General features: G+C 43.8%; 2 protein-coding genes across 4 annotated transcripts in view; one reads left to right on the top strand and one right to left on the bottom strand.

Annotated features, from left to right (window-relative positions):
- Positions 1–25,548, top strand: part of LOC147142247 (low-density lipoprotein receptor-related protein 1-like) — a 103,958-nt gene that overhangs the window by 54,523 nt on the left and 23,887 nt on the right. For all 3 annotated transcript variants that reach the window (XM_086039514.1, XM_086039513.1, XM_086039512.1), the window contains exons 19-45: positions 441–521; positions 1,377–1,544; positions 3,366–3,548; positions 3,627–3,824; positions 4,649–4,894; positions 5,499–5,696; positions 7,749–7,953; positions 8,031–8,195; positions 8,285–8,529; positions 9,655–9,786; positions 10,519–10,746; positions 11,582–11,756; positions 12,784–12,878; positions 14,013–14,162; positions 14,275–14,415; positions 14,905–15,030; positions 15,119–15,250; positions 15,352–15,486; positions 15,954–16,083; positions 16,173–16,299; positions 16,777–16,928; positions 17,022–17,146; positions 17,919–18,293; positions 23,178–23,367; positions 23,458–23,662; positions 23,809–24,001; positions 24,883–25,008. In XM_086039514.1, coding sequence (XP_085895640.1) covers positions 441–521; positions 1,377–1,544; positions 3,366–3,548; positions 3,627–3,824; positions 4,649–4,894; positions 5,499–5,696; positions 7,749–7,953; positions 8,031–8,195; positions 8,285–8,529; positions 9,655–9,786; positions 10,519–10,746; positions 11,582–11,756; positions 12,784–12,878; positions 14,013–14,162; positions 14,275–14,415; positions 14,905–15,030; positions 15,119–15,250; positions 15,352–15,486; positions 15,954–16,083; positions 16,173–16,299; positions 16,777–16,928; positions 17,022–17,146; positions 17,919–18,293; positions 23,178–23,367; positions 23,458–23,662; positions 23,809–24,001; positions 24,883–25,008 — 4,626 coding nt within the window. The remainder of the gene's footprint in view (positions 1–440; positions 522–1,376; positions 1,545–3,365; positions 3,549–3,626; positions 3,825–4,648; positions 4,895–5,498; positions 5,697–7,748; positions 7,954–8,030; positions 8,196–8,284; positions 8,530–9,654; positions 9,787–10,518; positions 10,747–11,581; positions 11,757–12,783; positions 12,879–14,012; positions 14,163–14,274; positions 14,416–14,904; positions 15,031–15,118; positions 15,251–15,351; positions 15,487–15,953; positions 16,084–16,172; positions 16,300–16,776; positions 16,929–17,021; positions 17,147–17,918; positions 18,294–23,177; positions 23,368–23,457; positions 23,663–23,808; positions 24,002–24,882; positions 25,009–25,548) is intronic.
- On the bottom strand, positions 19,527–20,935 carry LOC147142248 (somatostatin receptor type 1-like). The gene has a single exon (XM_086039515.1). The coding sequence runs from the start codon at positions 20,549–20,551 to the stop codon at positions 19,556–19,558; it is 996 nt and encodes a 331-aa protein (XP_085895641.1). The 5' UTR covers positions 20,552–20,935; the 3' UTR covers positions 19,527–19,555.

Raw genomic sequence — 25,548 nt, 5'->3', positions numbered from 1 at the left:
TTGACAATTAATTGGTCGATAATTAATATGCTTTGACAGTTTTCAAGATGTATTTTGATTGTTACTAAAACCTGCCTCTATGATTTGACACCAGCTGTCTTTGCATTGCAGAAATCTGTTCTTGACAACTAGACAGCCTCCTGAGATGGATAAACGTGTGGATTTTTCTGCTTAATTCGTAATCCACCAACTCAATATTAATTAGAATGCCGTGTTTAGACTAGTGGGGCCGCAAAGAAAATATTATAGTAAAGAACTTTTTTGACTTGACTTTGTCTTTAAATGTCCAATAAAATCGGCGGTTTTGAGCCCTCCAAAAACTTGCAAGCATACAACGTGGCCTTAATCCATCTTTGCTCGCAGACACAGCCTGATATTTAAATTTCTTAAAAATTCATCATCAGTATACAAAATGATGGTATCTTTTTTTGTGTGCACAGCCTACCCCACATGTTTCCCCCTCACCCAGTTTACCTGCAACAATGGCCGTTGCATCAACATTAACTGGCGCTGTGATAACGGTGAGTGTCATTTCTGGATTTTACTCTCTCTCTCTCTCTCTCACTCTCTCTCCCTCCATGTTTGAGCAGCAGTCTCATTCTGGCAGGTGTCCTCCTTTGCGTCTTTTCTTTCAAATCTGTTGGTGTTGTAGTGCCGTGCTATTCGCCCATTCTGGCGTCTTCCAATTGGTTCTCTCTTTCAGAAAAGGATTGTGGTGACGGCTCTGATGAATCGCATTGTCCGAACCTGGCCGGTTAGTGCATAGATCAACATGCCCCGCAGCGGCCGAGACGCTTGCCCAGCTCGTAGATTAACCCGACAGGCTAACAAACACTTAAAGGCTGATGCCAATATCGCTGCTGCTGCTGCACCGAGGTTCAGAGCTAAATCAGATCGGGCAAATTGCAAATGCATTATCGAGTCGAGAAAGGATAGAGAAAATCGAATTGGATATTTTTAGAACGACAGGTCAAATGATAAAAGAAAGCATCTCGGCGGAATTAATTTTCTATTCCCTCGCGCCTAACAAGTTAGATTCAGTCGCGATGGATGTTATAAAGGACAGGTTTGTATAGAGTATAATAAACTGCTTATCGCGCTCTGCTGCCAAGCTCAATGTATCAACGCCGAGTACATTCCCTGACGGTGCATGGTCTGTCTGATCTTGGCAGTGTCTGTCTTCATTTAAACGCTCATATTTTGTTACGCGCCAACTGCGTGTGTGTTTGTTGCCGGAGCGAAACAAAACAAAAACGCAACCCGAACGCTATATGGATGTAAATATTCAAAGCCCTCTCCTGCGATCGGTTGCCTATGAGGCGGTGGCCGATGCTTACGCGTGTAACAAGTGTTGTGACGGTGAATTTTGCTTTCAGATAATGACTGCGGCGACAACAGCGACGAGGCGGGCTGCAGTCACTCGTGCTCCAGTGCTCAGTTCAAGTGCAACAGCGGCCGATGCATCCCGGATTATTGGACCTGTGACGGGGATAATGACTGCGGGGACTACAGCGATGAAACCCACGCAAACTGCACAAATCAGGGTCAGTATCTCAGACTGTTTGCATGGCGAGACCCCTGGGGATGTAGGCTATTGATGGCCAGAAATAAGGATAACGGGATGAAGAATTATGCAATGAAATTATATCGCACATTGCTGTCCAATTTCCCAAGGCTGTGTTTGGCGTTGTCGTTTCTTCGTGCGAGGGCTTATAGGCTCCAGGTGAATTACTAATCAAAACAAAACGTCAATCTTGTTTGCGGTAGATGAGCTGCTGTTATTTCTCAGCCCGCCTATTGGTTCTGAAGTGGAAAAATCACGTCCAATCAGATTGCTTTTAATGTAATCCGTATACTGTGAAAAATGGTATAAATGTGTGGTTATCATTTTACTACATATTGTATACAGAATTGCCCCCACTCTTGTCATATCGCCCTGGGAAAAACGCGCATCTCAATTTTTTTTCATTTTTCTTATTTTTACATGAATGGCGTTTCCGCGTTACAGACATCGCATTAATTGGAGATTTAAATAGAAATTGGAGATTTTTCACAGGACAGTGACGATATACTGAATATTATTAGCAACCAGCTGAATTTGAAATTAAAAGTCATGAATGTGCAACCTTTGTTCATTTTATACTGAGAAGGGATTTGGTGGGAGACAAATGTCTGTAAAAAAGTGAAGGAAATAACCAACCCATTTAGCAAGAAACATGAAGTAGGCACAGTTTATTCCCTTTAGTGGGGCAGGCGGGCTGGATCTGACCTTGGGCCTTGACTTCAACACCTACGCCCAAAGTGGAATTTTTACAATTTATTTGGGGATTGCTATGATTTGCTGTGATGCGTCCAACGTTACATCCCTTAATATTCATTCACTTTGTTTGGTATTTTGGTTTAGCATCTCGTATAATTTCAACACAACTTTAGAGCTTCTAGCTTGACCGTTTCAGTTTTTACCTTTTCTTTTTTTTTTTTTTTTTTTTTGGTGATAAGGCATTGTAGTACTTTTGTCAAATGTTAACATTATGTCCTGCTTCTAGTTTAGTTTAGATTAGTTTTGTTTCATTAAACCAAGCAAACAAGCTAATCTAAATCGCTTTTTCTAATAGCTCAAGTAGAGTCTGACCCTGAACAAAGTAGCTGCTCGAGGGATGTCTAAATTAAGTCTTTGCTGCCTGCACCGAGTGGCATTCTTTTTTTTTTTTTAATGTATAACAGTAAAAGCTGTAGCCTTGGGCGATGACTGCACTTCATAGCAGCATTCATCACGGCAACCAGCCATGAATGCCACTGGACTCCTCTTGATAAGCGCTGCCATTTTCACCTATGCCTCAGGTGCGCATCGCATACCGCACATGAAATGTGTTTCATTGGCGCTAAAATACCGGCAAACAAAGTTGGTATTTATTGTATGCGAGTGCTTGTTTCGGAATTGGAACGATACGATGGTGTAGCTGTGAGGGGGAGGCTGCTTCCTTGTTTTTTTCTCGGACTTTTGGCTGTTTGGTACAAGCCGGAGTTTATGTTTACATGTTAGGAAGGAGATGTAACACAGCCTTGGATCTGATCAGTACCAGACGGAAAACGCATACCACGACTGACAACCGATTCAGAAAAAAAAAATCAGCATTATATAATCATGCCAACTTATCATTTTTATTATGCAGAGAGACAAACAAAATAAGCCACTGTCCAATGCTTTTAATGATTAAACGGTGACCGTCTGGTGTTGGATAAAATAAATAAATAAATAAATAAATAAAAAACAGCTTGTCTGAGCTGCAGGCTGTTGGTCTGAATCAGATGAACGTGAGATGAGTGATGGCGCCGCTCAAGCGTCCTCTCCTTTCCCCCCGCAGCCACTCGCCCACCCGGTGGCTGCCACACGGATGAGTTCCAGTGTCGCATGGACGGCCTTTGCATTCCCCTGCGCTGGCGCTGTGACGGGGATACCGACTGCATGGACCTGAGTGACGAGAAGAACTGCGAGGGCGTCACGCACATGTGTGACCCGGCGGTCAAGTTCGGCTGCAGGGACTCCGGTGAGGGGATTGACGTGACTGCAAACGAAGTGATGGGGATTGATTTGCTCCACAAGTGACAGCGTCGTCTCTTCGTAGCGCGGTGCATCAGCAAAGCCTGGATGTGCGACGGGGACAGCGACTGTGAGGACAATTCGGACGAAGAAAACTGCGAGGCGCTGGTGTGTAAACTGTCTCACCACATGTGCGCCAATGACTCCACCATCTGCCTGCCTGTAGAAAAACTTTGCGATGGCACGGAACACTGCCCAGATGGCTCTGATGAGAAGCTCTGTGGTAAGCACCGACAGAAAGAAGGATTTGTTTTTGGGGCCGCAAACAACAAGTGAAACGTGGCATCTTTGTACCCCCAAGAAGCACAGTTTGATTCAGCCTGGTACACTAATTGCATCCCACTGGTGGAACTGGATTTATAGCTGACTGCCATCGCAGAACACGGGTCACAGTTTTAGTAGGCTCACATTCATATTTGGTGTTAGTAACAGTACCTGAGCCAAAGTGGTATCTCCTCATTGAATTTTGAATTTACAATATCATATTAAAACTGGAAGTTGCCCAGTCTAACTAGTTATCCAGATTCCATACTGTGCTCCTGGCTCCATTTCGTTGGGCTACTACAAAAAAGGACCCATCCACTACTTGGGTCAATTTGACTTAACTTTCTGGGTTGTTTTCTGCAAAAATGGGTCGTTTTGTACAAAACAACTCCCTAAACTGGGCTGTTTTGTACAAAACAGTGCAAGAAGGTGGGTCAAATCGAACCAATTTCTGGATCGATCCATTTTTTACCAAAAAATGTGTTATTTTTAACCCAACTGTTTTTAGAGTGTACCCACCACAGCTGTACGGGGGTCCCCAAAAAGTGGAGCTCGACAATAAGAATAGAACAAGAACGGGCAACTTCATATGGCCACAAGCAAGACAGAACACGAAACAAATGAAGTGACGGACACACAGTGGCCACACCGCACTATTTGTGTCGCTAAATCAGGGTTTACGCTACTAGGTTGTGCGGTGGGGTGAACTCTTTCAAAAATGATGGCTTTTGATTAAGTTGCACGGAAATGTAGCGAATTCTCATGCCCTAATCTCTATTTTAGACCTGTGTTCGCTGGACAATGGCCACTGCAGCCATAATTGCACCGTGGCCCCTGGTGAAGGCGTGATTTGTTCTTGCCCGCTGGGCATGGAGCTGCGTGCAGACAACAAGACCTGTCAGATCCAGAGCTTCTGTGCCAAACACCTCAAGTGCAGTCAGCGCTGCGAACAGGACAAGTTCAGTGTGAAATGCTCTTGCTATGAGGGATGGGAACTGGAGCCCGATATGGAAAACTGCAAGAGCACTGGTAAGGAAAAAATATTGCTTGAAACATTCGTGGAATGTTGAAAGACACCATAGAACTATTTGAACATTTGATTGATGAATGCTGCACAGGAAAAACAATGAAATGGAGAAGTTGTGCTCTTCTAGAAAGGCTAGCTAAAAATGCTAGCTAAAAATGCTAAAAAGCAATACTGAGTTGTGAGTTACACGCGTACTTGAGATAAGGGTGAAATACAAAGAATCTCAAGTACTATTAAGTACTGAGGACGAGTGAAGATGCTTTTATTTTCAGTCGCTATGAATCAGCTCTAAATTCGATTATCCAGTGAAAGAGTGTCCTCTTCCAACACAATTCCCTTGATGAATGATCCTGCAGTTCACTGCCAGACCTTTCATTCGTCTTGTTGCTTGTCTAACTGTCTGCTAGAAACAAATGCCCTGTTTTATTTGCGCTATGTTGCAACCAGCCAGGATTTGGGCAGAGTCACATACAGTAAAGTAGGTGTGGAGCTGCTTTTTTTAATGTCACACTGAAGAGTGACCCCCGCTGAGGCTTAAACACTTTGCCAACTGGACTGTGTCTTTTAAAAATGTGCCCTTTTGACTTTTATTCTCCATTTCCACAGATCCTTTTAAACCCTTTATCATTTTCTCAAATCGCCATGAGATACGCCGCATTGATCTCAATAAGGGGGAATTCAGCGTGCTGGTGCCTGGCCTGAGGAACACCATCGCTTTGGATTTCCATCTCAGCCAGAGTGCCCTCTATTGGACTGACGTTGTCGAGGATAAGATCTATCGTGGGAAGCTATCGGAGAATGGGGGTGAGATTTGTCTTGTTGTGAAAACAAAATTAGGATTAGGATAAAGTGCATGAAATATCTTGATAGAATACTATGGCAAAAACTAAACGCAGCGGAATAGATCACAAAACATTTAAATTCTTAGTTGACTCACTTGCATGATTTGTTTGGCAGTTTTATGCTGGATGCCCTTTCTGACACAGCACTCATTTTTCATCTGGATTTGGGAGTGGAAGTGGCTGGGTTTTGGGGCACTTGTTGTGGAAATGAACCCACGGCGTCTGCATGAAACGCAACAAGAAGAACTTGAAATTCTTAGTGTTTTTATAAATTCAAAATAAGATAAGGCATATAAGGCAATTACAAGTGCATCATAGTCATATGAAGTAAATTGTCACAGACTCGCCTTTTCAACATTTTATTGCATGCCTTTTTTTTTAACATTTCAGCCTGAGGCCCTGCACGCAGAAACAAAAGTGGAGGTTTTTGTGTTTTGATATGTAAAAAAAATTTGTTGTTTTGGATTTTTCTGTGATTTTTCTTCTGATGTAATCATTGGTCGAATTCTCACCAAAATGTAATGGGAACATTATTGGAAGAATAACTGTAAGCAAGCTACAGACAAAGAAATAAACGAATGCCAATGGCACCATAGCTGTTTACCAATGTAAACAGTTTTTGTTTAACAAAGGGTCTTGGTTTTGCTGGAAGGTCTTTTTTACTGCAAAATATTAGGAGGAGTCCATTTTCAGGAATGTTTCAAAATTTCACTGCAGAGAATGGTGCACCATACTCATAAAAAAAAAAAAAACGATTCAGTATGCAGAGCGTGATATGGCTTCCTGATGGCTCCTGTGACCACAAACTGAGATGCATTTTAAAAAGGCTTTGTCAATTCTAACAAACATGCACTTATTTCACGAGATGTTCACATTTTATTTGTGACTAACTCTAACCATATAACTTGCTTTTTTAGGTGATTTGCTGCATTGCCAACCAGCCACTGCAGTTCACTTCAAATAGAGTCAAGTTATTTCAATGACTGATTCTGCTTCCTTCCAAACACATAAAGACTAGTATTTGCGTTAATGTAATGCAATGTTAGCTCTGAATAAAACTTGGTAGATTACATTTACATAATTTGGAAAGCACTGCTTTGGGGCACAATGAAATCTGAATGCCACGATCTATAAATGTTCAAATATTGTGCAAATGGTTTAAGAAAAGAAGTTCCCAAATGAAATGTTAAAGCGGTAGTCAACCCAAACATATATTTTTTAAGACTATGTTCTATGCAGGCCCACTGATTGAAACACAGCATTCTGATTAATATTGCGTTTGTGGAATAAGAGTTAATCCACTCGTTTTTAGCCATCCCCGGGGACGGCCATTTTGTCTCAGGGCTCAGATAACGACCAATCACAGCTCAGCTTCAGAAAACAGGTGAGCCGTGATTGGTCGTTACTTGCTGCCCTGAGCAACTGTGATGTCATTTTTAGTCGACAGAATTGACAAAATGGCCGCCCCCAGAGATGGCTAAAAACGACTGGATTTTTTTTTTTTCTTTTACTTAAAGACGAAGTCAACCCAAACATATTTTTTTCAAGAATATGTTCTATGCAGGGCTATGAAACAAGGCAATATGATTAATATGAAATATGAGTTAAGCAGCAAAATCCACCCGTTTTCAGGCATCTCAGGGGGCGGCCATTTTGTTACTTCTGTCCCCTGAAAATGACATCACAAACCTTGAGGGCTCAGATAATGACCAATCACGGCTGGCCTGTTTTCTGAAGCTGAGCTATGATTGGTCGTTATTTGAGCCCTGAGGGTGTGTGAAGAAAATATGTTTTGGTTGACTTTCCCATTAAGCAATATTATGCTTGACTTTCTTGTAATAGCGTAAAACAAATAGTACGCCTTTTTCATGGACCAATTCTTGAGTCACGCCTCATAATTAATCACGCCTTCAATTAAGATTCAATGCATAATGCCACAATGACATGTAGAGGCTGACACAAGACGGATTAGCATTCACATCAGTGTGTTTTTTTCCCTTGTGTGCATCTGAAGCTTTAACCAGCTTTGACGTGGTAATCCAGTATGGGCTGGCGACTCCTGAGGGCCTGGCAGTGGACTGGATAGCAGGAAACATTTACTGGGTGGAAAGCAACCTGGACCAAATCGAGGTGGCCAAGCTGGATGGCACCATGAGAACCACACTGTTGGCTGGAGAGGTGGAGCATCCTCGAGCTATAGCCCTGGATCCCCGTGATGGGTAACACCTGCACTGCAATGCGCACACTATCGACTGCTGCTTTGACAAACATTCCCTTCGACATAAACTCTTCTCAGGATCCTCTTCTGGACCGACTGGGATGCCAGTTTACCCAGGATTGAAGCAGCATCCATGAGTGGCGAAGGCAGAAAGACTATCCACAAGGAAACTGGCAATGGGGGCTGGCCAAATGGCCTCACTGTAGATTATCTAGAGCGACGCATCCTCTGGATTGACGCCAGGTCAAACACAACAGGCTTTTTGGGTCTAAATACTCGAGTATTCCTCGGATTAAGTCGCAAATCCAATCAAACGCTTTTGTTCATCGTAGGTCCGATGCCATTTATTCTGCCAAATACGACGGTTCCGGGTTGATTGAAGTCCTGAGGGGCCACGAGTATCTGTCGCATCCCTTTGCTGTCACCATGTACGGTGGTGAAGTTTACTGGACGGACTGGAGGACTAACACGTTGGCCAAGGCGAATAAGTGGACTGGTAGCAACGTCACTGTCGTCCAGAGAACCAACACTCAACCGTTTGACCTGCAGGTCTACCATCCGTCCAGACAGCCTGAAGGTGAGAAAAAAACCCGTAATTTTTTCCCCAACAAGAAGTTCACTACAGCTCACTGGGGCACGGCTTGGAGTTGTATTTGTTCCATGCAATTCCTATTGGTGTGCAGAAATTTTGTCAATTTCCGTGTGGAAAAATAAGAAACTACATGTGCACAATTCAACGGAAAGGCGGACTACTCCCTGTACTGCTCACCAATCAATCACAGGGATTGAGATAGAGACAGCAAACCATTCACACTGTGCTAAGTGGGAACTGAACGCATGCTGCCTGTGCTGAAGTTACCCAACAGACTAGCACAACACCATCACACTTTTTTGCTTATCAACATGGCACATCTTGACTTGGCAATATTTACACATTTGCTCCAAATGAGTGTGCGTGGGAGATGAAAGAGACGCTTGTGAGTTGGCAGCCCGTTACAACAAAATTAGCCGTAATTTTATCTCTAGTGGTACTGTATGTTGGTTGTGTGTTGTGCTAACCCAATTTGGACTGTTTTCGGTGCTTTTGGCCGTGATGTTCTTTGGCCGGGTCTATCGGCGCTTGTGTGTCCTTTCACCTTAAGCGTGTTACAACAGCTATGTTTCATTCTCCCTGGGCCATTTGCGCTATTGCAGCCTTTTGGCTGTGGTCTTTTATTGAGCAGAGACTATCAGTGCTATTGGACTTTTAGCTGCAATGCTCCAACCGACCGATGTCCATTTGATGAAGAATCCGTCCCGCAGGCCATATGGCGAGAGACGAATGCTTGCGCTAAAATGAAGGAAATTGAAGTGGACTAAATGGGACGGGACAAATGTCACCAATCCCACCGTATGTGTGTTACTCACCAACAGATGAGCGATTGTCCGTTGGACAACTGCAGCCGTTTGTTTACATTCAAACTCAGCTCGTAGCAAACGGCAGTGACATCATACACGCTGCGATTGCAAAACTGCAATTTCGGTATCTATGATCCAGGCGCACTCAGAACCCGAGACTTCAGTCTTGCCTCTCTGCCTCGTCGACTAACAGCGAGTCCGCTATGGAGCACTAATGACACACCGCATTCTGTAGTCTTAGATCCACGAATGATAAAAGTTGTGATTTCATTTCTAATGTTGTTTGTTTTGTTTTTTTCGACAGCGCCCAACCCGTGCGCAGATAAAAATGGCCAGAAGCCCTGCACTCATCTATGCCTCATCAATTACAATCAGACATTCTCCTGTGGCTGCCCCCACCTCATGAAGCTCGGGCCTGACAAGCGTACTTGTTATGGTAAGCGTGAGCACGCACACGCGCACGCACTGTAGCACAAGACGAATTCTCGACTCACTCTCTCTAAGCTTGCAAGTAATTCCCTCTCGCTTGCTTGTTGGAAGCAGAATGTAATTCCCTGTCCTTGCTGAATAGTTTATATTTGTTTATGTATATATGAGTGTGTAGGAGAGAGAGGGAGTATGGCATTAAACAAGACTCCCCCCCCCCCCACACACTTTGAGGCGCCATTATTATGACGGCTTTGGTGTCCATCGAAGAGGCTGTCAGTGTAGTCGGCGTATGAGATTAGTATTCAGGGCAGGGTTTGCTATTCTCTTTAGGGGTAATGGAATGGAGAGGCCCGTTCTTGTCTGATGCAGGCATCCACCGCAACCCGTCCGCGCCCGGCAGCTCGCCTGGCTGGGCTGATCCAGCTTGACACTGTTATTATTCCCCTCCTTCTCTCTTTCACAGTTCTTCTTTTCCTGTCCATCATTTGTCGGCTACTGCGCCAGCTAAGTGATAATAGGACTGTCGAGACCGTTGCAATTGTAATGGATAGGTTCTCATTGCATTCACTCGCGTGCTCACAACTGCGCAATCTCGTTGGCCAGCCAAACGTAATTGATGCAAAAGCTGCAGCAGCATGAACTGTTTATTTAAGTGGCTGTAATGATCTGGTCATTGTTCACGTACGTCTCCGGAGGTGCAAACAAAGAAAACATCTCATCGCCTCCCCCCCTCCCTCAGAGTCTCGTCAGTTCCTGCTGTACGCCCGGCAAATCGAGATCCGAGGAGTGGACATCGACAACCCCTACTACAACTACATCATCTCCTTCACCGTGCCCGACATCGACAATGTAACCGTGGTGGACTACGACGCTATGGAGCATCGCATCTACTGGTCCGACGTCCGCACTCAGACCATCAAGAGAGCGTTCATTAACGGCACCGGAGTTGAAACTGTGATCTCTGCTGGTATGGCTCCTATACATGTCATCAGATATTGCATTCATGTCCACGTAAAACAACAGGGGACTGAATTCACATCATACTAAAATAGTACATGTTCATACCTAAAACTGTATAAAAAAGTGAGTATAGTGGTACCATAATTTACAAGTGCCCCTACTTTTTATTTTTTTTCAATATTTAGCTTTGTATTGCGAGCTAAAGTTAAAGGGGAAATCAACCCAAACATCTATTTTTAAAGAATATGTTCCCAGCGGGTCCACTAGTAGATAAATATTGCGTTTGTGGCATATGAGTTAAGCAGCAAAATCTACCTGTTTTTACCCATCTCTGGGGACGGCCATTTTGTCACTTCTGTTGACTGAAAATGACATCACAACTGCTCAGGACTCAGGTAACGACCAATCACGGCTCAGCTTCAGAAAACATGTCAGCTGTGATTGGTCGTTACCTGAGCCCTGAGTAGTTGTGATGTCATTTTCAGTCGACAGAAGTGACAAAATGGCCGCCCCCAGTGATGGCTTAAAACAGGTGGATTAACCCTTATTCCACAAACGCAATATTTGTCAGAATACCTTGCAACACTTACAAAGAGCTGCTGTCATCCTTCCGCTATCTAAACCACCTGTTATGGATTACAATAGTTATAATAACTAGTGGTGTTACTGGAAACATGCAATTGAGTTTCCACTGCACTATATTGTACTATAGAATAAAAAAAAAAAATCTAAACCTAAAACAAATTAGACTTGTAAGTCAAAGTATGACCGCATATTGTATACATAGACCATAATAATGTCGTTTCAATCATTTTGTCTACTGTGTGCTTATCCATCTTTAGATCTGCCCAACGCTCATGGCCTTGCGGTCGACTGGGTGTCCAGGAATCTGTTTTGGACCAGTTATGATGCCAATAAGAAACAGATTAATGTTGCCAGACTGGACGGCTCATTCAAAAACGCTGTGATCCAGGGTCTGGAAAAACCCCACTGCCTGGTGCTGCATCCCATGTTGGGGTTAGTCACACAGACGCTGTCACACTTTGTCAAAGTAGGAGTGATTGAAATGTCTCTTGAAAGCTCCCAGATATCACCTTTCACCTGCAACATGTCCTTTCCTCTCGTCTCGCTCCATTTTTTGAAGACGTTTACACTCCACTGGCCTCTGAATTATTTACAGTCTGTCTGTCCCTATTTCTGTTTCCTTGTTTGTCCTCCATCCTTCGTCTCCTTTCGTGTTTAGCAAATGTCTGTTTTCCTTAGAGCCTTGAAACTTAATCCCCCGCTGAGCTCCCCAAACCAAACCTGCCTGGCCTCTCTTCTAACCAGCACAGCAGAGATGGACCGACCATCTGTATTTTTATACAATATGGTTTTGTACTGCAGGAATTTTTCTTTTTTTTTTTTCTTCTTTTTTCTGTTTTCTATTTTCGAGGTGGATTAGAAAGTAGACATTCTGTAGCAAATGTTGTGGCCTCCTGTTTTTTTTTTTTTTTTTTTAATCTACTCCTTCCTGTCTTTCAGAGACTTGTTCTGTCTTTAAAAGCACACTTAGATGGAGGAATGTTTCCGACGTGAGCATTGTTGGCGCGGGGGTAAATGAGGACCAGATGCTGCTGGATGCATTTGTCCTCTTTCTGACACTAACGCACTGAATGCATCGGGGTGGGGGGGTGGTTGTAGAGGCAAAGAGTGTCAGGGGGGTGGGACAAAAGTCTGCTGGATCCTGTCGTTATTTCAATGGAAGGCATTTTAGCAATCAAGCAAATGATGTGGTGGAAGCTTAAGTGAGATTGAATGTTACTTTTAAATATTCTACACAGGCACCCGACACAGACACTCGATGTGTTTTGGAGCCAAATTAAAAGAGCTGCGGTCTTGTTGCTATGCGTTTCTCCCATATTTACCACGCTTTTATAACTAGGTTTTTCAGTCATCACAGGTTTCCACCAAAGCAAGAACCCATTCATTTGGGTGCCAGTCTGGATAAAGGAACATTTTAGCTGCTGTAGCTTTACCGATTCCCTCTGCTCGCTTTCCTCAGGAAGCTCTACTGGACAGATGGGGACAACATCAGCATTGCCAACACAGACGGCAGCAACCAAAGTGTCCTATTCACCAACCAGAAAGGCCCTGTTGGTGAGTGAGTATGTTTATTCAGTTGTTCCCTGGGGTTCTGTTCAAAGACCTCATGGGCCCAGGACTAGATACTGGAACGCTTTCGTTTGTGTTGAAAGGACAACACAGCTGCCGATGCCCTTCAGGTGCTTTATTCCCACATGCGGGAACAGAATGCACATTCATTTAGGAGCTGCTATCAGCCACAGCTCACACCCAGTCACCCAACTCACTGACAGCCTACTTGAGCTATCCTTCAATCTTATATGGCACTGCTACCCTTTCATCTGCAAGGTTCCTTTAATCCTTGATTCTCTCTTCCATTTGTCTTCAATCTCAAAGACATCACATACTGTGCACACATATGAAGTAGATGAAGAGAAACTTTTCATTTAAAGCGGAAGTCAACCCCCAAAAATCTTTACCATAATGTTTTATCCATTAGTCTAAACATGACTTTCTGATTAATATTGCATTTGTGGAATATGAGTTAGGCAGCATATCCACTGTTTTTATCCCGCTCAGGGTGTGGCCATTTTGTCATTTGCTCTCGACTGAAAATGACATCACAGTTGCTCATGTAACAACCAATTGCGGCTCACCTGTTTTTCTGAAGCGAGCCATGATTTGTTGTTACCTGAACCTTGAGCAACTGTGACGTGATTTTCAGTTTACAGCAAGTGACAAAATGGCCGCCCCCTGAGACAGACACTGATTTAATAAAGGTTTGCATGGGGGGGGGAAAAAAACATGCTTCTAAGATGAACCTTCTGAATAATTTAAGGGCTGACTTGGAGCCAGTCACAAGAAGGAGTCATGCCACATCACCCTTGACAAAACTTCCCTGGGTCATTTTAGCGCTTGGTGACAATTAGCACTGGCCTCTCCTATGAGGCAATTTTTTCTCTGTGCTGTCGCAAGTTTTAAACACAATGTTAAACAATCTTTCGTGAATGCGCAATTTAGCATCTGCTGTTTGAGATCCTCGCAAAAGGTCGCAGTCTTAGTAAATCCCATGCAACTCACCACATGCAATCTGTTAGCGTGAACACGCAATTTAACACCTGCTATTTAGGATCTTAGGCCCATAATATGGGGAAATACACATTAAATGAAATACAAACTAAACCCTGGAACTCTTTGTTTGTTTTACAGGGCTCTCTATTGACTTTGACACCAAGCAGCTTTACTGGATCAGCTCAGGAAACAGCACCATCAACCGCTGCAACCTGGACGGCTCCGGGCTTGACGTTCTTGAAGGAGTCAAAGGCAAGCTGACCAAGGCTACTGCTCTGGCCATCATGGGTGAGTCTTTATCCCCTTTGCAAATATCATTCATTTCCGTATCATTTTCAAATGTCAAGGACCGTGTGAAGTGTGGCCCTCGTCAGTTGTCATTCTGTGTTCCATCCTGCAGGTGATAAGTTGTGGTGGGCCGACCAAGGAACTGACCAGATAGGAACATGTGACAAGAAAGACGGCGGCAACTGGAAAGTCCTGAGGAACAGCACGTCCCCAATGATGCACATGAAAATATACAATGAGACTGTTCAGAAAGGTGCGCATGTCCTCTACTGTCATTCATACACATACACCTACAGGCCAAAACGTTAGCAACACAACTAATACAATTCACAGGCCGATAAGATCGAATACAAGCTCTGTATGAAAATGTAAAGAAAACATCGATAGATTTAGAGACATTTCCGTGCAGATAATCACGTTAATGAAAATACGGTATCGTTGAATGAATTTCTCTTTTGCCTATTGTTGTCATTGTGACATCATATTCTCCGATACAACTCTTATATTGAATCTTATTAGATGCACATTTAGCTAATGGAGTGTCAAGAATTTTTTTTCACATTCCGAGCCATTCGTTTTGGTTGAAATAGATGTCAAAAAGGGGAAAAACAAGATACCCATGTAAGGAGTGTTCTCTTGCCGGCATCTCGCTTGTTTATCTCAGCAAATGCACATCTGTTTAGATCTTGACTTCTCTATGTTGTAATGTTTGCACTCATGCTTTTTTTTTTTTGGTTTCCAGGCACCAATCTTTGCAGCAATAACAATGGTGACTGCTCCCAGCTGTGTCTCCCCACCTCCCCGACCGCCAGAGCCTGCATGTGCACTGCAGGATACAGCCTGCGCAGTGGCCAGCAGTCTTGCGAGGGTGCGGCACGTTACACTGTATTACGCACTTTTAAAGAGCGTGTTAATTGGATCAAGCACTTGTTACAGAGTGTGTGTATTTGCTGTAGGTGTCGGCTCTTTCCTCTTATACTCTGTGCACGAGGGTATCCGTGGCATTCCTTTGGACCCTTCGGACAAGTCTGATGCCCTGGTGCCAGTGTCAGGCACGTCCCTGGCTGTGGGCATTGATTTCCACGCGGGTAATCCTAAAGCAAAGAAAATATACACCCTCATTAAAAAGCATTGTTATGGACAGAAATACTGTGGAGTTTACGTTAATCTATGTTGCTTTCTTCCTCAGACAATGACACTATCTACTGGGTGGACATGGGCCTGAGCACAATTAGCAGGGCCAAACGAGACCAAACATGGAGAGAGGATGTTGTCACCAACGGCATCGGCAGGGTGGAGGGGATAGCTGTTGACTGGATAGCAGGTGAGACAAACAAAAATCCTACAAAAATATTGCATTCAGGGTATGGCTTCAAAATCAAAAACTTTCAGAGAAACTGTAACTATACTTCAATGAACAAGTGAGAGAGAGAGGGGACATGCACCAAGGCTTTTTTTTAGCCCCCTCCACTAGTGTGTTAAAATATCACCTGAGGGGTTTTCACAGTTGAAAATGGGTCCTTAACCTTTTTTTCTATTCTTATTCATCTAAAGATATGATCAGTTACCAAGTACACATTCTTTACTTTTTCTGTTAAAAAAATCATCATGATAATCTGTCAGAGTCTTCTATTCTATTCTCAGAGCTTTAAAAGAATTTGAATAAGAGGTTAATTGATCCAGTATTGGTTGACCTCAGGTATCGAGTTGTGATACAGCAGCGATGCGTGCAATGCATCAATCCACACACCCAGAAATAATGATTTTTTTTTTCCTCTTGGTTTCGTACAGGAAACATCTACTGGACAGACCAAGGCTTCGACGTGATCGAGGTGGCCCGGCTGAATGGCTCCTTCCGCTATGTGGTTATCTCCCAGGGCTTGGACAAGCCCCGCGCCATCACTGTTCACCCCGAGAAAGGGTGAGAAGGCAGCTGTCTTCAATCTGCGTTGTTATTCCTCTCATGATTGATTACAAGACGAAGTCATCTGGGCGCTTGTGTGTGTGCAGCTACTTGTTCTGGACAGAGTGGGGCCAGTACCCTCGTATTGAGCGCTCACGACTGGACGGCACGCAAAGAGCTGTTCTGGTTAACGTCAGCATTAGCTGGCCCAATGGTATCTCCATCGACTACGAGGTACGGTAGCAAACCGGTCTTTCTTGCGTATCACATTTGGGCTGTGCTGTTAATCGAAATTAATATGACGATTATTACACTCCACGATTACAAAATTGGCATAATCGTAAGAAACAATTCAGATCCAACGCATTACGTTTGTTCACACAAGGAAATCATACTTTCATACATTTGCCTCTTTATTATTTTATAATAACTAATTTGATCATTTTATTTGGTCCAAAAGAAACTTACAGTGTTTCAAAGAAATATATTTGTCCTTATCAGTTTTTACGTTTAAAAATATTCTTGTTTTGTACCCAAAAAATAAATGGTTTGAATAATCGTGATTTCAATTATTACCCAAATAATCGTGATTGGTTTTTTTTCATAATCGGGCAGCCCTATATCACATTGATAATAGTGCTAACTCTGCGTTCCTTTTTTAAAATTTTATTTAATGAAAACATGACTTTCTTTTGCGCTGTGTGCCCACAGGACAGTATGCTGTACTGGTGTGACGCCAGGACGGACAAAATTGAGCGCATCAATCTGGAGACTGGAGAGAACAGGGAAGTGGTGCTGGCCAACAACAACATGGACATGTTCTCTGTGTCCGTGTTTGAGAGCTATATCTACTGGAGTGACCGGTTAGACACAGTCCTTTTTTTTCCAACTTTAGATATGGTTTATTCAGAGTCGCAGTCCCTTCAGTTTATTGCCCTTTGCCTGTTGTCACGCAGAACTCACGCCAATGGCTCCATAAAGAGAGGCAGTAAAGACAATGCCACAGACTCTGTGTCTCTGAGGACCGGGATCGGGGTGCAGCTCAAAGATATTAAGGTCTTCAATAGGGCCAGGCAGCAAGGTGAACCACTGTCTTTAAACAATCAAACCTACTCAATACATACAAATAATAAATACATTGCAAGATCATGGACAACTTGAATCATTCCGGTAGTTCAATAAAAAAAAAAAAAAAAAAAAAAAAAAAAAGTTAGGAGTCACTACACTCAGATATATTATTTAAAATTTTGATGACTAAAGCTCACAGCACAAACGTACAAATCACATTCTCAAGAAATGCAAATGAAACCTCAAAAAATTATTTCATATAGAAATAAGGAATTGGACTTGTGAAAAATATTTTCCCATGTGTTTACCGGTAATCAATCTGTATAATATATAGCTCACATTTGGAAGTGAACCTTTCTATAATATTCTACTTTATTGATATGCACCCAAATGTGTGTCTCTAGTCACCAGCCACGACTTGAGACACACACCCAAAATTTGCTATACAAAGAGGGAGATCAATTTTCTTAACCTTTTTAATCATAGGACATGGGCAAACTATTTGAATTGCCTTTGTATTTAACCTCCGTTCTACATTATTTTGAACATATTGTTAAATTATTTCCACTTTAACGGAGTGAATGAAAACTGAGTATTATCTTTACAGAGGCAAAATTTATGATGCACTTATATTGACACTCATTAGACTGTGTAGGTGATCCTAATGAAGGCACCAGGAGTGTAGTTAAATGCCTAAATTCATCTTAACTATTAAAAATGCTGGTAGAAGGCGATAAAAAAAAAAAAAAATCATATTCATGACCAATTACTGTATGTCTGTGCAGGAACAAATGTGTGCAAAGTGAAAAACGGCGGGTGCCAGCAGCTTTGCCTGTACAGTGGCGACGGAAAGCGCACATGTGCCTGTGCACACGGCATGCTGGCTGAGGACGGACGCGGCTGCCGCGACTACGACGGCTACCTGCTCTATTCGGAGCGCACCATACTGAAGAGCGTCCACCTGTCGGATGAAAACAACCTCAACGCGCCCATAAAACCGTTTGAGGACCCCGAGCACATGAAGAACGTCATAGCGCTGACCTTCGATTACAGAGGAGGAGGAGGGAAGGGAGCCAACCGGGTCTTCTTCAGCGACATCCACTTTGGCAACATCCAGCAGATCAGCGATGATGGATCCGACCGCAAGACGGTAGTTGAGAGTGAGTAGTCCCGCTTCCTTTTTTTTTTTTTTTTACTGTATCTAATTTTATTCACCGACATATCTACATCTTATTTCGTATCACTATTGATGTGCGGCATGCACAGCTCCAGGATTTTACTTTCCATTTAATTCTGTCATTTCCTCCAATTTGTGGCCTTTTTCTTTTGCATCTTTTCTTCAGAAATTGCTCACGCTTGGTATCTGTACTTAAAGCTGAAATTGTAGGTATTTCAAATACAAGAGCTGTTTAAAATATTTCTACTTTAAAGTGAAGTCAACCCCCCAAAAATCTTGACAATCATATGTTTTATGCAGTCTCACTAGTCTAAACTTGCTATTCTAATTCATATTGTGTTTGTGGAATATGAGTTTAGCAGCAAAATCCACCTGTTTTTATCCATCTCAGAGGGCGGCCATTTTGTCACTTGCTGTTGACTGAAAATCACAGTTGCTCAGGGCCCTGCCAACAACCAATCGGGGGTCAGCTTTACAAGGCAGGTGAGCTGTGATTGGTTGTTACATGACCCCGAGCAACTGTGATGTCACTTTCAGTTGACAAAATGGCCGCCCCGTGAGATGGATGAAAACAGGTGGTTTAGCTTCTTAACTCATATTTCACAAACGCAACTGTAATCAGAATGCCGTGTTTAGACTAGTGGGTGCGCATACAACATATTATTGGAAAGAAAATTTGTGGCTTGACTTGCGCTTTAAGATGCTCATATTCCTCAGCTTTAATTTAACTTGAATACCTAAATAGCCGGCATGAGTAAATGAACCCTTTAAGTGCCAAAGGAGCAAAATTCACCAAATATTTACACTATGCCTTTATCTCTAACAATTTTCAAGCTACAACCTTTTGAAATAGTGATATCAAAGCTAAATATTTTATTGAAAAAACCCTGGTACCTAAAGGCTTAAGACTGAGCACTATTATCTTTGTAAAACTAGGAAAGTTGGAACGTGTGTATGTTTTAGCAAATAACAACAAGACAGAAAGATATCCTCCTTTTTTTTTTTTTGTCTCTTTTACATAATCTCAGCATTCTTTTTGGTTGTCGTCAATGATTTATAGGGATGATTGCATGACAAGATCAAGATTGTCTGTTGTCCCATAAAGGAGCAAGATTCTTTACAACTTGTTGCGTAATACTCAGGAGTGCCCATTCCTTGCAAGTAGTCTTTCAAATAATTCAATGTAATTCCCAGTAGGGTGGATCAGCCCCTGTGTTTGTGCAGCCGCTGAGTAATTACTATCAATCAGGCAGGCCCGCCCCCACTGGCTCTCTGCCCTTCCCTCTTAAACAGCCTCAGCAGATCTCGCCTGAACCTTTGGGAGATGAGCACGTAGAGGATGGGGTTTAACACTGTCGACGCGATGGCCATGAGTCGCGCAAACACGCTGAACGGGCCGTAGCGCGGCGAGGTGCCGGTGGCCCCTGAGCTTTTGTCCGACAGCAAGGCCAGCGTCAGGCCGTAGGAAGGCAGCCAACACAGAGTAAACGCCAGCACCAGCATTGCCGACGTCTGGGTCACCTTGCTCTGGTAACGTTCGACTTGTGGAGCCGGAACAGCATTCCGAGTCCTCCGCAGGAACGCGTAGATACTACCGTATGCGATGGCGATGGTGACCAGGGGGAGCAAGAACGCCGCGAGGAAGTGGACCAATCCATAAATTAGCTGATCTTGTTGGTGCAGGAAAGCGAAGCAAGCGAGGGCGTCGGGGTCATCGGGAGGGCTTCCGACAAAACGAAACACCAACTGGGGTGCGGCCAGGCAGCAGGCCGGGACCCAAAGAAGCGCGCTCGTCACGGCCACCTGCCGTGGAGAGAGGAAGCGGAAAGTCCTGGCGGGGTGCACGACCGTCATGTAGCGCGACACCGCCAGGGTGGACAGCGTGAAAGCGCTGGCCGACGTGCAGGCCGAGCCCAAAAAGCCCGCCAGGCGACACGGCAGGTCCCCGAAAGGCCACTGCTGCATGGCGATGGCGGCGGTGTGGAAGGGAAGCGTGGAGAGGAGAAGAAGATCTGCAAAGCTCAGGGCCAACAGGAGGACGTCCGTGCCTGTTCCCGACTGAGCCGCCCGCCGCCTGCTCCTCCTACATAGGATCACCATCACCGCGGTGTGCCCCCCGACGCCCAATACCAGGATCACAGCATCAAATATCGGGACAAGGATCCGTTCCAAATTGCCGGCCTCACCGTGACTGCCGTTCCCTTGCCGATCCTCGACCGCAGCGGAATTCCACAGCAGCATTTTTATGTCGTGCTTGCCACTGCAATCATGCTCAAGGTGCTCATAAAAGTGCGGATAAGACGAGTGGAAATGATTGCTCGCATTGTGAATGAATGGCAGTCGGAGCAGGAAAAGAATAACACTTTGCAACCATTTCTTTAACCGTCATTGATGAAACACACCACAAGGAGCCCGGGTCTTGTTAAAACGAATACACACATCCGAAGGAGTAAATTCCCGCTTGTCATTTCAGACTGAACAAAATCAAATCCTTCAGGAATCCTGATAAAGTCACCCAAGTTTTCTCAGGACGGCAGTTTGTTTTGTTTCTCGTCGCCTCAAAGTCGCTCCACGTGACATCTTGGTCCACAGCGAGCCTTTGTTGTTCCTCCAAAGAGGGCTCCTCTGGAGGACTCGACCGGTGGCGGAGGAGGAAAAGAAATGTTGAGTAGCTTTACAGCAAGGCGGGATGAAGGCGAGCCATCGGCAGGTGAACTCTGGACCGATTATCGCAGGGCAGGACGCCGATTGGCTGGCCCGCTGACTGTGGGCGGTCCGTCGGCGGCCAAGCAGTTTTTCCCAGGGTCTGATGTTTTGATGAAAGGATACAGTTGTTTAGGGCTTTTGCAGACGTATCGTTGAAAATTAGAAATGAGGTGATATGAAGTGAGCAAATTGAATTGAAACTCATCTCTGCATAATTCGGAGTAAATCCGACTAAAACACATTGAAATGAGACACGTTGTGTCACAGTATTATACCTTCACCAGCCACAACGTTAAGTACACTTGTGCAATCTAATGAGAGGCAATAAATGTTAATTGTACATGTAAACAGTGGAGTGAAATTGCACCGCATCCAACGTAGAATTATTTCTTTATTTATCAGCTCCTGGGCTGTTGTGTTGGGTTGTATATGTCAAATCGAGAGAGAAAATGTGAAATATTGTTTGCTATCAGAAACCTAGCTAATAATTGACTGCTGACAACAAACACTGACCTGCAATCACGTTTGCTTCAAATAACATTGTGAGCGCGGACGGAATGATTCATAACTAGTTTGTCGGCATTACCTAAAAATGTGAGTCGTGTTTGTGTGGGTCACTGCGGAAATAAACTTAAGTGGACAGCAATAATTTAAGAGAGAAAATAGCAGGCCTATTGATCCGCTCTAAGTGGGTGGGAAATCCTTCGCCCGGCTCTCTAGTGGCTCATGCAGAGACAAATGTTGACTCATGTCCATGGCATTGCACCACAGATATTGAGCTTTGCTGTTAAGTGTCTCACCGAGTGGTGAACCTCGCAATCTGGCCACAGCTGTGAAAAGATAACTGTCAAACTCAGCCCCAGGAAAGGCTGCTTTAATCGATACGCCTTCACGGTTTGGGTCAATTAGCAACATGATGTCTATTTGCTCTTGTGGTTGATATGGCACGCTGGCGTCTGCAAATGAGGTGTACAAAGAGGACATTGTTTTCCTCCATTTTGGCCAGTTCTTGCCAAGCCTCTTGCTTCTGTTCAGGTGTGAAGTACACTATTTTTAAAGATGCCTCTGGGTGAAAAGGTTGACTTTTGCTTCTCCTCCGCGCTTGAGGTATTGCAAAGGAAAATAATACGGCACTCTGTAACAGTTGTTGTGACCTTTTTAGTGTGGCAATTGTTGCAGAAAAGCATTGTGTCACGCCGTGTGAGGCTGCGTCTGACTCTTCCACTCTGTTGCCTTTTGCCGCTGCTGGATTTCACATGCTTCCTTTCCCTCATCCATTATCTCCATTTCTGCTTCATCTTATCTCTCATTTGCAGTTGTGTTTATAAGGAGAGGAAAATGGTGGGACAAAAACGCAATGCAATGCTCTCTGATGCATTTTTGTCTAATTAACGAACATTTTGAACAGACACTTAATAGCTGACGTCATTTCTAACTTGTAGACAGATGATAAGAAACAAGCTGCTCATTTTCTTGTTTCGAGGCAAATTTGTGGCGTACTTCTACCTTTGCCTAATTTGCCTAGAAAAAAAGCTTGCATGCAACAGCCATATGCCGACAGTGGTGTTTTTCTCACTGGGTAGAGTAGCGATCTTTTTTCACAAAGCAGATAAAGGCCAAGGAGAGTTGGCAGCATGCTACAGAAATACACGCGCAAAGGAAATCAGAGCGAACCCCCGATATACGTTGTAGATGGTTTTTTTTTGGGGGGGGGACTATCCTCTATTCTAAACTTAAAAACTCACCTATTTGCTGTTTTGGTGCTCAAGTTAAAGCAATTAAAAGATTACTTTGTCAACATAGTGTATATTGAAGTGAGTTGAGGAGCTTCAGTCAAACAAAAAAAAAATCATGCTTTGGACGCCATTGTGTGGCATCTGTAAGCAATAATATACCTTTTTGGGTGTGGGCGTCAATTACTCACAGATTTTCGCTAACACTCAAAAATGCAGATTTATGATCCAAGATGTGATTTTGTAAATGAATAACCCTTATTTGTTCAAAATAAGATGCATATTTTGTCACGTTTGTGGACTACAGTACCATCTGCTGCATCTTGTGGGGCATTTGGCTGTAATGCAAAGCCCCATGTGATTATCTGCCCTTTTCCTCAACTTACTCATTCCATGTTTGGTGTGTTGTTGTTTTTTTTTATTTGTAGATGTGGGCTCAGTAGAGGGTCTGGCATACCACAGGGGCTGGGATATGCTGTACTGGACCAGCTACACCACCTCAACCATCACCCGTCACACTGTGGATCAGAGCCGCTGGGGCGCTGTTGACCGGCACACCGTGGTCACCATGTCAGGAGATGACCACCCCAGAGCCTTCGTGCTTGACGAGTGCCAGAGGTTGCCATGTTATACCTTTCTCTCATAAAATGCCTCTTATCTTCTTTTACCCCTTGCACATTCATTTTTTTTTTTTTTACCCCCACACAGCCTGATGTTCTGGACCAACTGGAACGAGCAGTCCCCCAGTATCATGCGTGCCACACTCACTGGGTCCAATGTGATCGTGATCATCGGCACAGACATCCGAACCCCCAACGGCCTGGCCATCGACCACCGCGCCGAAAAGCTTTACTTCTCCGACGCCACCCTGGACAAGATAGAGCGCTGCGAGTATGACGGCAGCAGGCGTTATGTGAGAGACACGCACGCTAGAACGCAATGGCAATATTTATACCGCAGTGTGATTGCATATTATGATCTGCGGGTTTGTTTGTCCTTTCCGAGATTGGAATTTCCTGAATGCATCGACGATAAGTGTGGTTGTGCTTCCCCCTGTAGGTGGTACTGAAGAATGAACCAGTGCACCCGTTCGGCCTGGCAGTATATGGAGACTACATCTTCTGGACGGACTGGGTGAGGAGGGCCGTGCTTCGGGCTGACAAATACACCGGAGGAGACATGAAGGTTCTGCGTGCTGATATACCTCAGCAGCCAATGGGAATCGCCGCCGTGGCCAACGACACTAACAGCTGTGAGTTGGGTTTTTTTTCCACTGTTTGTGCTACCGACATTCTCTTTTGTTACAATTTTATTTTTTTTTTTTCAAAAGCTGTCAGTCTGTTTCCGGGATCTCATTCCATTTTGTCTAAAGCGGAATGTAGCCAAAGCTACTGAAGGTTGTAAAAGTAAGACCCTCGTCTAGTGGTTTACATACCTAACTTTTATGCTGCTGGCGTTGGCTCCGTTCCCAATCCTGATTTACTATCACGCTGTGACTGACTGTCCATTAGTCCAGGGTGTGGTAGTTTTACCCAAAGCCTTCTGGGGTTGGCTCAAGCTCCTATTGCTTCTCTTAAAACGGGAGTCACCCAAATATATTTTTTTCAAGAAAATGTTCTGTGCAAGACCACTAGTTGAAACAAAGCATTCTGATAAATATTGCGTTTGTGGAATAAGAGTTAATCCACCCGTTTCGTGCCATCCCTGGGGGGAGCCATTTTGTCACTTCTGTCGACTGAAAATGACATCACAACTACTAAAGGCCCAGGTAACGACCAATCACTGATGAGCCGGTTTTCTGAAGCTGAGCTATGATTGGTTGTTACCTGAGCCCTGAGCAGTTGTGCTGTGGTTTTCAGTCGGCAGAAGTGACAAAATGGCCGCCCCGAGATTGCTAAAAACGGGTGAATTTTGCTTCTGAACTCATATTCCACAAACGCAATATTAATTGTACCTTGTACTCAGTGTTATCAAAAAGTTTAAAAATTATAAAAAATAACTTCTAAAGTGTACACACTATTCTGATGGCAACATGTTAGTACAGGAATCCGGTTGGACGTTAATTGCAGGCCTAGCCAGGTGTGTTGAAATTTGTGATGGATCACCTTCCTAACAATCTTACGCTCTGCTCAGGTGAGTTCTCGTTGTGCCGCGTTAACAATGGAGGATGTCAGGACCTGTGTCTGCTGACTTCGGAAGGGAGGGTCAACTGCAGTTGTCGTGGTGACAGGAAGCTTTTGGACGACAACACTTGCATAGGTAATGCAGTACAGCAAAGCGCTTTATTGAACGTGGATACAATATAGAATCATTTTGGACTAAAGGTATTGGGATACCTGACTTAGACTTGTGGAAATCTTGAATAGTATTAATGTCCTTCAGCCCAACCACTGATTAATTCATTTCTTCTCAAAAAGTATGTCTAATGCTTTTGATTAAATCTTGAACCTGCACGTCTTTTTTGCTGAATGTAATTTCAAGAAGTAAAGCCAAGCGTCTGATAACAGAGCGGAGGCATATTATGCCATTTTTTTTCATTTTTTTTTTCAAAAGAGTTCGTAGGTGTCTTGATAAAAGGTCTTTGACATTTGTCCGTCAAAGGACGAAAAAAAAAAAATTTAAAGCACACTTTAATTTTGGAGCTTGGGCGTTGCGACGAAGCGAGTGCTGCTCAGTGTTGCCAACTGTTCCAATATCTAGTAACTATTTTTCAAAAAAGTGACTACGTCACCACTGGCCAATTTAATAATATGCCCTCATAAATCACATAAATATGTAATTGCATTTTCAGTCCTGGAG

This window comes from Filicampus tigris, chromosome 9, assembly GCF_054856515.1.
Source record: "Filicampus tigris isolate MCC_2025a chromosome 9, RoL_Ftig_1.0, whole genome shotgun sequence".
In the NCBI taxonomy this organism is placed as follows: Eukaryota; Metazoa; Chordata; class Actinopteri; order Syngnathiformes; family Syngnathidae; genus Filicampus; species Filicampus tigris.
This window is presented reverse-complemented; position numbering and strand designations above follow the sequence as displayed.